The sequence below is a fragment of the Eublepharis macularius genome, chromosome 12 (assembly GCF_028583425.1).
Source record: "Eublepharis macularius isolate TG4126 chromosome 12, MPM_Emac_v1.0, whole genome shotgun sequence".
Lineage (NCBI taxonomy): Eukaryota > Metazoa > Chordata > Lepidosauria > Squamata > Eublepharidae > Eublepharis > Eublepharis macularius.
In genome coordinates this window covers 75,832,924-75,845,068 of record NC_072801.1, presented here as the reverse complement: position 1 = coordinate 75,845,068, position 12,145 = coordinate 75,832,924, and the positions used below count along the sequence as shown (strand labels likewise).

Here is a 12,145-nt window from a genome sequence, read left to right as displayed (position 1 = left end):
AATACCGTATCACAAAGAATTCTTAAAATAAAGATGAAAGAGAACAGAAATTCAAATATTCACAAACAAACTTAAGTCGGACTCGGAAGAGTTTACTTTTCTTTCCTCAAATGCAGTTCAGCTGTAAATATAGTATTAATGCCTGAATTACCAAAGAGGAGAAAGTTTTTCATATAGAAAGCAAAATATGGATAAACTGATGTCCTATATGACATTTAATCCAATGTTGGCCTTATTTGAAATGCATTTGGGTACTTGAATAGGATGATGTTTTAAACTGTATGGGCATCAAAGAGTTCTCAGGGGAGCTGGAACTAGAAAGGAAGGACCTTTGCATGCTCATTTTGCAGTAGAGGGAGAAAGTGGCCGTTTTCACACAGCCAGGCGCCTGGAAGATTTCTCGAAACTCACACCATAAAAGCATCTTCTTAGTGCAATTTCTCAGCATGATCCGGTTTAATGGCCCTTTTTCTGATGGGATTGTGCCGGGAGATGGTGCTAGGAAGACGCTGCATGCTGTGAGTTTCCGCAATCTCCCGGGGCGCCTGTGAAAACAGCCACTATCTTTCCACAAATGATTGTTATTTGAATTCTCAGATTTTGAACAGAGAACATTTCAAAATTTAGTATTAGGCCTATTTCTCATTTGTGGATTATTCTATTCTGCATTTACTCTATGAAGCTCAATGCGACATGCATGGGGAACGTGATCTCCTAGCTAGGGCTTGGCCAGGCCTGCCAGAGAGCTGCACTACTTAACTCCCAGAACCTGTTACCAACTTCTGAAGGGACTTTCAGATTTTTCTGTGTCTGAATGATTGCCAATTCAGACAAAGTGAATGCCTTTCCCTGTTTTTTTCTATTTAAATTTACAGCATCAAATTTTTCGGCTGGTTTATTCCAAGGTTTCCTCCACTTGCTGATTTTGACTCCTTTATACGAATGACAAAAATCGAAGAGTCAATGTTGTCTGGGATTTTATTTGGCACGTTCTCTGATGTTGTAGGATGGAACGATTCAACTTACCTTCACAAACTGAGACTTTGCTGACGTTCCTTATCTCATTGAACTTCTCATTTTGCACTTGGCAGGAAAATTCCGTGTCAGCATACCAGTCCTTTTTGGTGACAGTGAGCTCGCTGATTATGGAGAAACCAGAGTTTTGCCTGATTGGTGCAGTGGTGGTGATGCCGGAGATAACCACTTGCCCGTTCTTCATCCAGCTAATGGTAGTTTTCTCAGTGTACAGGTGATCAGCCTTGCAGAGAAGGCTGGCGTTTAGGTAGGGACCAAGAAAATCTTCTAGAGGAGGCACTCGGATAATAATCGTAGGTTCAATAGGTACGATTGGTGCTACAGGAGGGAAGGAAAATTAGAAGAACAAACGCATTGCAGGTGAATTTATTATCCCAACAGTAACATTTAAATGGCAACTGAAACTGTATTAATATGTGTGAGTTATGTGCCATCAAGTTGCCTCTAACCTATGGCGGACCTATGAATGAAAGACCTCCAAAACATCCTCTCATTAGCAGACTTGCTCAGATCCTGCAAACTGGATGATGTGGCTTCCTTTACTGAGACAAGCCATTTCATTTTGGGTCTTCCTCTTTTCCTACTGCCTTCCACTTTTCCTAGCATTGCTGACTTTTCCAGAGAGTCTTCTCATGATGTGACCAAAGTATGATAGTCTCATATTTACAAATCCAGATCTATCTTGGAATCTATCTCCATCAAACACACAAAGTCTTTTTCCTTCAAGTGGTTTATATGCTTATCTCTTTCTGGAGAAACATTTTCACTTTCATTTGAATCTGTGGCAAGCAGAGCATCATTCAAGCCAAGATGCTCAGCTCCAAAACAGATTGTAGTTTCAGAAAGAGTGCTACAGAGCATGTGCAGAACACATTTCCTTACTACAGAATAACCACCTCTCATTCATCCACATCTCTTATTTGCAGGAAGGTTTCTGGGTCAGAAGGGGAAGCTTCCTATGCTAGTAAAGATGAGTTCTGCACTGGATTTCAGTAATTGTTTATTATGTTAAAACACTACCAGGATATAACACTTTAGGGACCAGCTAGTTATTAGATACTATGTAAGCAGTAATTCTTGCAAGATATTCTGAGATAATAAACCAGTTAGTTTCTAAGACTGCCACAGCTCTTTCTGACTACTTGTTGCTGATCTTCTGAAATGGGTCTATGTTGTTCTAGCCTAGTGTTGTGTGTGTGTGTGTTGCTAGTTGAACAAAACAAACTACACATGTACTTACTTTGGCGAACAACTCGTGCCACTTTGGTTGTAGAAGCATGTTCAGCCTTGCAGTAGAAGGGTTTGAATGCATCCCATTGACTAGTAGGGACAGTTGCCGCTGAGCTTGCAGTGAAAGTCCCAGTAGGGTTGTTAATGGAAGGAAACCGCTTGATTTTGTCTGCCTCAAGGCTGTCATTGTTTGGCTTTTGCCAGGACAGAGTGAGTGAGTCAGGAAGGAAATCCTTGGCCATACACCCGATGGTGATCTCGTTACTGTCTGTGATGCTCGACGATGGAATGAGGGGGAAAAGAGAAGGGGCACTTTGGGAAGCTGAGGGAGAAGAAAAAAACAGAAGGATGCAGGGTTTTTGGAAAGGAGTTAAATGTTCATCTGGGACTGATTAATCCAAAATGTGAACTAGGTAAGAAAGACAAGATTATTCAGCATTCAAACACACATGTTTTTCCTAGTGGAGGGTCTATTTTTTTTTGCCATCAACTAGGACCTCCTCCCTCACAAAAGACAACCGCCTTCCATACAGTACTCATGATGATGTTGGGGTCCATCTGCTTGAAATTTTATTACTGAAAGATTTAAGTTGGAGGAACCCTTTCTTTGCGGAGGGATAGTGTTCCCCTAAAGTTGTAGAAACGACCTTCTTTGGACCTTCTTTAGAATATTTTATTTTTTATTTTATATTTCAATTTATATACCGCCCATCCCCAGGGGCTGTGGTCAATATCCATTGAGAAGGCAAAGTACCTTCAGTGAAGCAGCAAGGACCGGCGGAGAAGCTGTTTTAGCATCACTTTTCCAGAGGTTAGCCTGGCCCAAAGCATTGTTAGAACTGGAAGCCATTTTGTAATGCCCCCATTTGGGCCTGTGTCAGAATGTTTTCCTTGGCCAATGAAGGAAACACATGAACTTTAGAGCATTTTTAAAACAGGAAATGAGTTAGTGGACCCAGATGTAGAAACTTTGTGGAACCTGGTGTGTATATTTGCTTTCTTACTATGCTCTTGGAAAGATAATTGCTCCTCCATCATCACTACCGCAATACCAACTTTTTTTTTTATAATTTTCACATGCAATAAAATGAAATGAATCTTAGTTTGTTTGAGATACTGATTTAAAATACGCAATAAAATCATGCATTCTTTCACACAATAGCCCCACCCAACCACTTGACATTCCTGTTGTTACTGTTTAAAGCATTTATATTGTATATTGACCATCCCCACAACAGTGCACTCTCCTTAAATAATACCAACTCTTTTGTAAAAATCCCATCTTCTTTCTAAAAAACAAACAAATAAAAAAAACGTAGGGACATTTCACATTGTTGAAAGTCTGACAACTCCCATCAAGTTATGCTTGGGAGAATGCAGAAACTCCACTCCTTGGCTATGTCTGCACAATGAACACATTATTAAAAAGCTCTTAGAACCTTCCAAAACCATTCAAAAGGATTAGCACTGCGTTGCCAATTAATACTTCAGACACTGGTCATCAAAATCAAACAAAAATCCTACTTCCGAAGTTCCTGGTACACAAATAGGCTTGGTAGGCCTCAAAGCCTTAGACATCCAGGCAGACAGGGTTGTCAACTCTGAGTTGTGAAATTCCTCAAGATTTTGAGGATGGCGCCTGGGGAGGGCAAGGTTTAGGAGGGGAAGGATCTCAGAACAGAATAATGCCATAGATTCCACCCTCCAAAGGAGCCATTTTCTCCAGGGGAACGGATCTCTCTTGCCTGGAGATCAGTTGTAATTCCAAATTTCCAGCCAGTACCTGGAGGTTGGCAACCCCCCAATTTTTCCTGAAGTAGCTCATGTAAGTGGGAAATAACAAATTCCACAGGTGATGTAAAACAGGCACCTTGAGCTAACTTGAAAATTGGGAACCCCTGTGGAAAATCTCTTCATTTTCATGCTGAGGCTAGTAGTGCTTCAGAAATTTCACCTCCAGCGCCACGCTGATATAACGCTAGCTATCAGAGAACACCAAACTACTGTTTCTTCATACAAGACATGAGAACTGATAAAAAGCGATCCACGGGGAAGGAGAGACTCTGGGCCAAGCTACAAGTGACGAATGACACTTGAACGGCAAGTGTATTTCTTCCTGTTCACTTGCCCTCCACTCAATCCACTTGCCATTCAAGTGTCATTCGTCACTTGTAGCTTGGCCCTCAGATATGCCACACATGCCACACTGCCACAGAGATTTAAGAGCCTCACATTGTCCTTGGTGCTGATATTGGATAGAACAGCCGCTAGTTCTACTTCATTCCACCCACTAGAACTAGCAGGGCTACAGCAAGTACCGTGTTTACTGGAAAGGAAGATAATCCTGAATGTAAGATAACCCCCCTCCAAATATACACAAAAATTATATTTACATACTTTTGAAACAGAGGAGATAGCTGTGTTAGTCTGTAGTAGCAAAACAGAAAAGAATCCAGTAGCACCTTTAAGACTAACCAACTTTATTGCAGTATAAGCTTTCGAGAACCACAGCTCTCTTCATCAGATGCAGGATGAAGCCTCTGACGAGAACTGTGATAGTCGAAAGCTTATGCTACAGTAAAGTTGGTTAGTCTTAAAGGTGCTACTGGACTCTATACTCTTGAAAAGCTCTTGTTTCTCTCTTCCCTTTGTTCTGGATTGGGTTGGAGCACAGGGGGCATTTTTGCAACAGTGTGTATATCAAGGACTACACAGCAGACTGTGAGCCTCATAAGAGAAACCCCAAAGCTGACGTTGAGGCAAAATCTGGGCTTCAGAGTTACCGACCAGTAGTGCGTGCTTAGTAGGAAAGTACACAGTATTATATGCTCATGGAGTCCGAAGAACTGGCTGTAGACTTCTCAGAGAATAATAAGAAAAAAAGATACAAGCAGGAAGGGTCTCAGGGCTGGAGATGGAAAGACTGCATGCCTCTCAGCTATTACAGAAGTAAAATTATTATAAGGTAAAAGCCCTGCAGATGCTCACTTACCATCCCCAAATCTAAACTCTAGCAAAGAGGCATTCACATATTCAATGAAGTGGAGCACGGGTTTCCAGACAGATTCTGGTATCTCCCCATGTCCTGGTTATTGCTGCAAAGAATGGGGAAAGCTTGCTTGGCTCTTAACTGCATTGTGGGCTTCAGGGAAGCTAGGGGGCATTTCTCATATCTTCCTCTGTCTGAGCATGTGGCCCTCCAAGCCTGTCCCATCAGAGTTTTGAATTTCAGAGCCACGCTACAAGTGACGCCTGACACAGGTTGGACACTTGTCAGCTTCCCTCAAGTTTTGATGGGAAATGTAGGCATCCTGGTCTTGCAGCTGTAATGAAGAGCCAAGCTGTAAAACCAGGACGCCTACATTTCCCATCAAAACTTGAGGTAAGCTGACAAGCGTCCAACCTGTGTAAGGCGTCACTTGTAGCTTGGCTCTCAGAGAGACTGCTGTGAACCCCCACCTGTGTGGTTATGGACTTGGAAGGTTTGCATGCATCCAAGCAATTCACCTTGCTTCCAAAGAGCCAGATTTGAGCCCAATAGCACCTTAAAGACCAATAAGGATATCTTGTTGCTGCAAACGAACTGCACGGTTTGCTAGGCTAGAGGAATGCCATTGCCTTCTCCCACCATTCTGAAAATCACAGTTGAGCAGGGAGCAACTGAAACCTCCCCCCCCCCCCAGAGTCCTATGCTTTGAAGAACTGCAACAGGGACCCCACGTAGCTGATATTGCTGAAACAGATCTGAAAAGCTTGCCTAGTTTCCAGCTCCATTGCAGGCTTCAGGGCAGGTTAGGGGTGCTGGTTGCTTCATCCATAATTCACAACAGTGCAGTACAGCAAACCTTTCCCTGATCAGCACTAGTCTTTGGTGGGACAACTGTAGCTCCGTGTGCCCCCACTACTGGGAAATGCCTTCAAAGCTTGCCTGGTTCCCTGTTCCATAGTAGTCTTCAGGGTAGCAATGAGGGCAATGGGTGCTTTCTCCATCATTTGCAACAGTATGACACTGCAGGGAACAACCTTTACCTACTCCAGTGAAGCACCGGGCACTGGAGATACTCTGGTAGCTCCCCATCCCAAGCTATTGCTGCAAAAGTTCAGAGAGGCTTGTTTGGCTCTGTGTTGCATGGTGGGCTATGGGGTAGCTATAGGGTTGCCCAGCCAACACCACGATTCATCAGGCAGCCAAGCAAAGTTCTCATTGCAGAGCACTGGTCTCCAGAAATACAGTAGCTCCCTGTGCTCCAACTATTGCTGCAAAAAGTTTGCGAGGTTTGCCTGGTTCCCTACTCCGTTGTGAACTTCAAGGCGCATCATGCACCAGTCATCATTCTCAACACCACAATTCAGCAGTGAACCACCCAAGCCATCCACAGCGTAGCACTGGGCTCTAGCTCTGGGTGCTCAGCTATTGCTGCAAAAGCCCTGCAAGGCTTGCCTGATCCCATGCTCTGTAGTGGTCTTCAGGCTAGCTAGGGAGATGCTGGTTGTTTCCCCAGCACTCACAACATTACAATCCTACAAGCAGCCACCCGAACCAACCCCTGCAGAGCACTCGGTTCTGCGGGAGCTCTAGCAGCTCCTGGTGCTCAGAACAAAAGATCCGGAAGGAGCGCCTGGCTCCCTGTTGTATAGTAGGCTTTAGGATAGTTAGGGTGTTGCAGGTAAATTCGCGTGCCAATCAGAACACCACAATTAGGTAGGGAGCCCAGCAAACCTTCCCCTGAATAGCGCTGGGCTTCGGAAGAACTCTGGTAGCTCCTGAAGCCCCGCAATTCCAGCAAAAGGCCTGCAAAGCTTGCCAGATTCCATATAGCCTTCAGGCTAGCTAAGTTGCTTTTTTCAGCATTCACACTGCCTCAACTCTGCAAGGAGCCAGCCAAACCTACCCCTGCAGAGTACTGCACACAAGAGGGACCGTGGTAGGTCCCCGCGCCCAGCTATTCCTGAACAAGCATGCCTGGTTCCCTGCTCTTTTGCGGTCTTCTAGCTCCCCATGCAAGACTGACTGATTCCTGCGCCATAGCGGACTTCAGGCTAGCTAGGGGGATGCTGGATGCTTTTTCAGCATTCACATCACTAAAACTGCAAGCAGCAACCCAAACCAACCCGTGCAGCGCACTGGGCTCCAGAAGAGCTCTGGTAGCTTGTGGCGCTCAGCTATTGCTGCAAAGGGCTTGCAAGGCTAGCCTGGCTCCCTGATGTACGGTAGGCTTCAGGATAGCTAGGGATGCAAGATAGCTCCCCGTGCCCAGCTATTGCTACAAAACACATGCAAGGCTGCCTGATTCCATGCTTCACCTGCCATTCACAACACCAGAATTCATCAGGCAGCCAAGAAAACCTTTCCCTGCATAGCGCTGGGCTTCAGAGCTCCCTGCACCCAGCTACTGCCGCAAGAGACCTGCACACCTTGCCGGACCCCAAGCTCTGTAATGATCTTCAGGCTAGCTAGGGGGCTGCCGGTTGCTTTTTCAGCATCCACACTACTAAAACTGCAAGCAGCCATCCAAACCAACCCCTGCAGATCTCTGGGCTCCGGAGGAACTCTGGTAGCTCCCCACGCCCAGGTTTCACAGCAAAAGACCTGAAAGGCTTGCCTGATTCCATGGACCACAATGGTCTTCAGGCTAGCTATAGGATGCCGGTTGTGGTTTCCAGCATTCACAACAGTACAACTCTGCAAGCAGCCAGCCAAACCAACCCACGCAGAGCGCTGGGCTCTGGAGGAGCTCTTGTAGCTCCCGGCGCTCTGCTATTGCTGGAAAAGACCCGCAAGGCTGGCCTGGCTCCCTGCTGTATGGTACACTTCATGATAGCTCGGGGATTTCTGCTTCCTTCACCCACTGTTCAAAACACCACAGTTTAGCAGGGAGCCATGCAAACCCTGAATAGCACTGGACTTTGGAGGAACTCTAGTAGCCCTTTGAGTCCAGCTATCAGTACAAAAGGCCTGAAAGGCTTGCCCGACTCCTTGGTCCATTGTGGTCTTCAGGGTAGCTAGAGGGGTGCCGGTTAATATTTCCAGCATGCACAACATTATAGCTGCTCAGAGAGCTGCCCAAACCGTCTGCGTAGCACTGGGCACTGGAGGAACTCCGGTATCTCCCGGCACTCAGTTGTGTCTCAAAAGACCCTGACGGCTTGCCTGACTCCCTGCTCTATGGGGGACTTCAGTGTAGCAAGGGAGCTACCAGTTGCTTCACCCACCATTCAAAACACTGCAATTCAACAGGGAGCCAAGAAAACCTTCCTCTGCAGAGACCTGGTCTTTAGAGAGTCTACAGTAACTCCCCATGCCCTAGTTATAGCTGCAACTGGTCTGCAAGGAATGCCTGGTTTCTCGCTCCAAGATGTTTCAGAGAAGCGAGGGGAATGCCAGGTGCTTCTCCCCTCATTGTCAATGCTACCATTCACCAGGGAGCCACTGAACCCATCCACTGTGCAGCACTGGGTTTTGCGGGGACTGCTGTAGCTCCCCGTGCCCAGCTACTGCTGCAAAAGGCATGGAAGGCATGCCCGATTTTGTGCTCCATAGTGGTCTTCAGGCTAGCTAGGGGGATGCCAGGTGCGTTTTCCAGCATTCACATCTCTACAACTCTGCAAGGATCACCCAAACCTACCCCTGCAGAGTACGGCACCCAGGAGGGACCGTGGTAGGTCCCCGCACCCATCAATTCCTGAAAAGGTTTGCCTGCTTCCTTGCTCCATTGTGGTCTTCTAGCTCCCTGCACCCAGCTATTGCTACAAGAGACTTGCAAGGCTGCCTGTTTCCATGCTTCACCCACCATTCACAACACCACAATTCATCAGGCAGCCAAGAAAACCTTTCCTTGTCTAGCACTGGGCTTCACAGGGGCTGCCATACCTCCCCACACCCAGCTATCGCTGCAAAATCCCTGCACAGCCTGCCTGATTCCGTGCTCTGCAGTGGTCTTCAGGCTAGCTAGGGGGATGCCGGTTGCTGTTTCCAGCCTTTACAATAGTACAGCTCTGCAAGCAGCCACCCAAGCCAACCCTTGCAGAGCCCTGGGTTCGGAGGAACTCCGGTAGCTCCTGGAGCTCAGCTGTCGCCTCAAAAGCCCTGCAAGGCTTGCCTGGTTCCCCGTGCCCAGCTTTTGCTGCAAAATCCCGGCACGGCTTGCCTGATTCCGTGCTCCGTTGTGGTCTTCAGGCTAGCTAGGGGGATGCCGGCTGCTGTTTCCAGCATTTACAATGGTACAGCTCTGCAAGCAGCCACCCAAGCCAACCCTTGCAGAGCCCTGGGTTCGGAGGAACTCCGGTAGCTCCTGGAGCTCAACTATTGCCTCAAAAGACCTGCAAGGCTTGCCTGGCTCCCTGCTGTATGGTGGGCTTAAGGATAGCTAGGGGTTGCCTGTTGTGTCGCCTGCCATTCAGAACACCACAATTCAGCAGGGAGCCAAGAAAACCTTCCCCTGCAGAGCCCTGGTCTTTGGAGAGTCTCCAGTGGCGCCCTGTGCCCCTGCTATAGCTACAACTGGTCTGCAAGGAATGCCTGGTTTCTAGCTCCCTGATGGTTTATGGAAGCTAGGGGATGCCAGGCGCTTCTCTCCTCATTGCCAACCCTACCATTCTACAGGGAGCCACCCAAATCATCCCCTGCGTAGCACTGGGCTTTGCAGGTACCGCTGTGAATCGCCGTGCCCAGCTATAGCTGGAAAAGACCTGCAAGGTTTGCCTGGTTCCATGCTCTGTAGTGTTCAACAAGCAAGCTAGGGGAATGCCGGTCGCTTTGTCCAGCATTCACACCACTACAACTCTGCCGGGAGCCACTCAAACTTACCCCCGTAGAGTACTGGGCACCAGAGGGAACATAGTAGGTCCCTGTGCCCAGCTATTCCCAAACAAGCTTGCCTGGTTCCCTGCTCTATTGTGTTCTTCTAGCTCCCTGCTCCCTGCTCTTGCTACAAGAGACTTGCAAAGCTGCCTGTTTCCATGCTTCACCCACCATTCACAACACCACAATTCATCAGGCAGCCAAGAAAACTTTTCCTTGTCTAGCACTGGGCTTCACAGGGGCTTCCATAGCTCCCTGCACCCAGCTATCGCTGCAAAATCCCTGCACAGCCTGCCTGATTCCGTGCTCTGCAGTGGTCTTCAGGCTAGCTAGGGGGATGCCGGTTGCTGTTTCCAGCCTTTACAATAGTACAGCTCTGCAAGCAGCCACCCAAGCCAACCCTTGCAGAGCCCTGGGTTCGGAGGAACTCCGGTAGCTCCTGGAGCTCAGCTGTTGCCTCAAAAGCCCTGCAAGGCTTGCCTGGCTCCCTGCTGTATGGTGGGCTTAAGGATAGCTAGGGGTTGCCTGTTGTGTCGCCTGCCATTCAGAACACCACAATTCAGCAGGGAGCCAAGAAAACCTTCCCCTGCAGAGCCCTGGTCTTTGGAGAGTCTCCAGTAGCGCCCTGTGCCCCTGCTATAGCTATAACTGGTCTGCAAGGAATGCCTGGTTTCTAGCTCCCTGATGGTTTATGGAAGCTAGGGGATGCCAGGCGCTTCTCTCCTCATTGCCAACCCTACCATTCTACAGGGAGCCACCCAAATCATCCCCTGCGTAGCACTGGGCTTTGCAGGTACCGCTGTGAATCGCCGTGCCCAGCTATAGCTGGAAAAGACCTGCAAGGTTTGCCTGGTTCCATGCTCTGTAGTGTTCAACAAGCAAGCTAGGGGAATGCCGGTCGCTTTGTCCAGCATTCACACCACTACAACTCTGCCGGGAGCCACTCAAACTTACCCCCGTAGAGTACTGGGCACCAGAGGGAACATAGTAGGTCCCTGTGCCCAGCTATTCCCAAACAAGCTTGCCCGGTTCCCTGCTCTATTGTGTTCTTCTAGCTCCCTGCTCCCTGCTCTTGCTACAAAAGACTTGCAAGGCTGCCTGTTTCCATGCTTCACCCACCATTCACAACACCACAATTCATCAGGCAGCCAAGAAAACCTTTCCTTGTCTAGCACTGGGCTTCACAGGGGCTGCCATAGCTCCCCACACCCAGCTAGCGCTGCAAAATCCCTGCACGGCTTGCCTGATTCCGTGCTCCGTTGTGGTCTTCAGGCTAGCTAGGGGGATGCCAGCTGCTGTTTCCAGCATTTACAATAGTACAGCTCTGCAAGCAGCCACCCAAGCCACCCCCTGCCCAGCCCTGGGCTCTGGAGGAGTTCGGGCAGCTCCGGGAGCTCAACTATTGCCTCAAAAGACCTGCAAGGCTTGCCTGGCTCCCTGCTGTATGGTGGGCTTAAGGATAGCTAGGGGTTGCCTGTTGTGTCGCCTGCCATTCAGAACACCACAATTCAGCAGGGAGCCAAGAAAACCTTCCCCTGCAGAGCCCTGGTCTTTGGAGAGTCTCCAGTAGCGCCCTGTGCCCCTGCTATAGCTACAACTGGTCTGCAAGGAATGCCTGGTTTCTAGCTCCTTGATGGTTTATGGAAGCTAGGGGATGCCAGGCACTTCTCTCCTCATTGCCAACCCTACCATTCTACAGGGAGCCACCCAAATCATCCCCTGCGTAGCACTGGGCTTTGCCGGTACCGCTGTGAATCCCCGTGCCCAGCTATAGCTGGAAAAGACCTGCAAGGTTTGCCTGGTTCCATGCTCTGTAGTGGTCAACAAGCAAGCTAGGGGAATGCCGGTCGCTTTGTCCAGCATTCACACCACTACAACTCTGCCGGGAGCCACTCAAACTTACCCCCGTAGAGTACTGGGCACCAGAGGGAACATAGTAGGTCCCTGTGCCCAGCTATTCCCAAACAAGCTTGCCCTGTTCCCTGCTCTATTGTGTTCTTCTAGCTCCCTGCTCCCTGCTCTTGCTACAAAAGACTTGCAAGGCTGCCTGTTTCCATGCTTCACCCACCATTCACAACA

At 48.4% G+C, this 12,145-nt stretch overlaps 1 protein-coding gene and 1 gene segment (V, D, J or C); both read right to left on the bottom strand.

The window, feature by feature from the left end:
• The window catches only part of LOC129339980 (uncharacterized), a 196,399-nt gene that overhangs the window by 80,960 nt on the left and 103,294 nt on the right, over nucleotides 1-12,145 (bottom strand). The gene's annotated exons all lie outside the window — the stretch shown is intronic.
• LOC129338783 (Ig mu chain C region membrane-bound form-like) overlaps nucleotides 1-12,145 on the bottom strand; it is a 37,154-nt gene that overhangs the window by 8,561 nt on the left and 16,448 nt on the right. The window contains 2 exon segments of the C gene segment in view: nucleotides 1,027-1,353; nucleotides 2,276-2,587. Coding sequence covers nucleotides 1,027-1,353; nucleotides 2,276-2,587 — 639 coding nt within the window.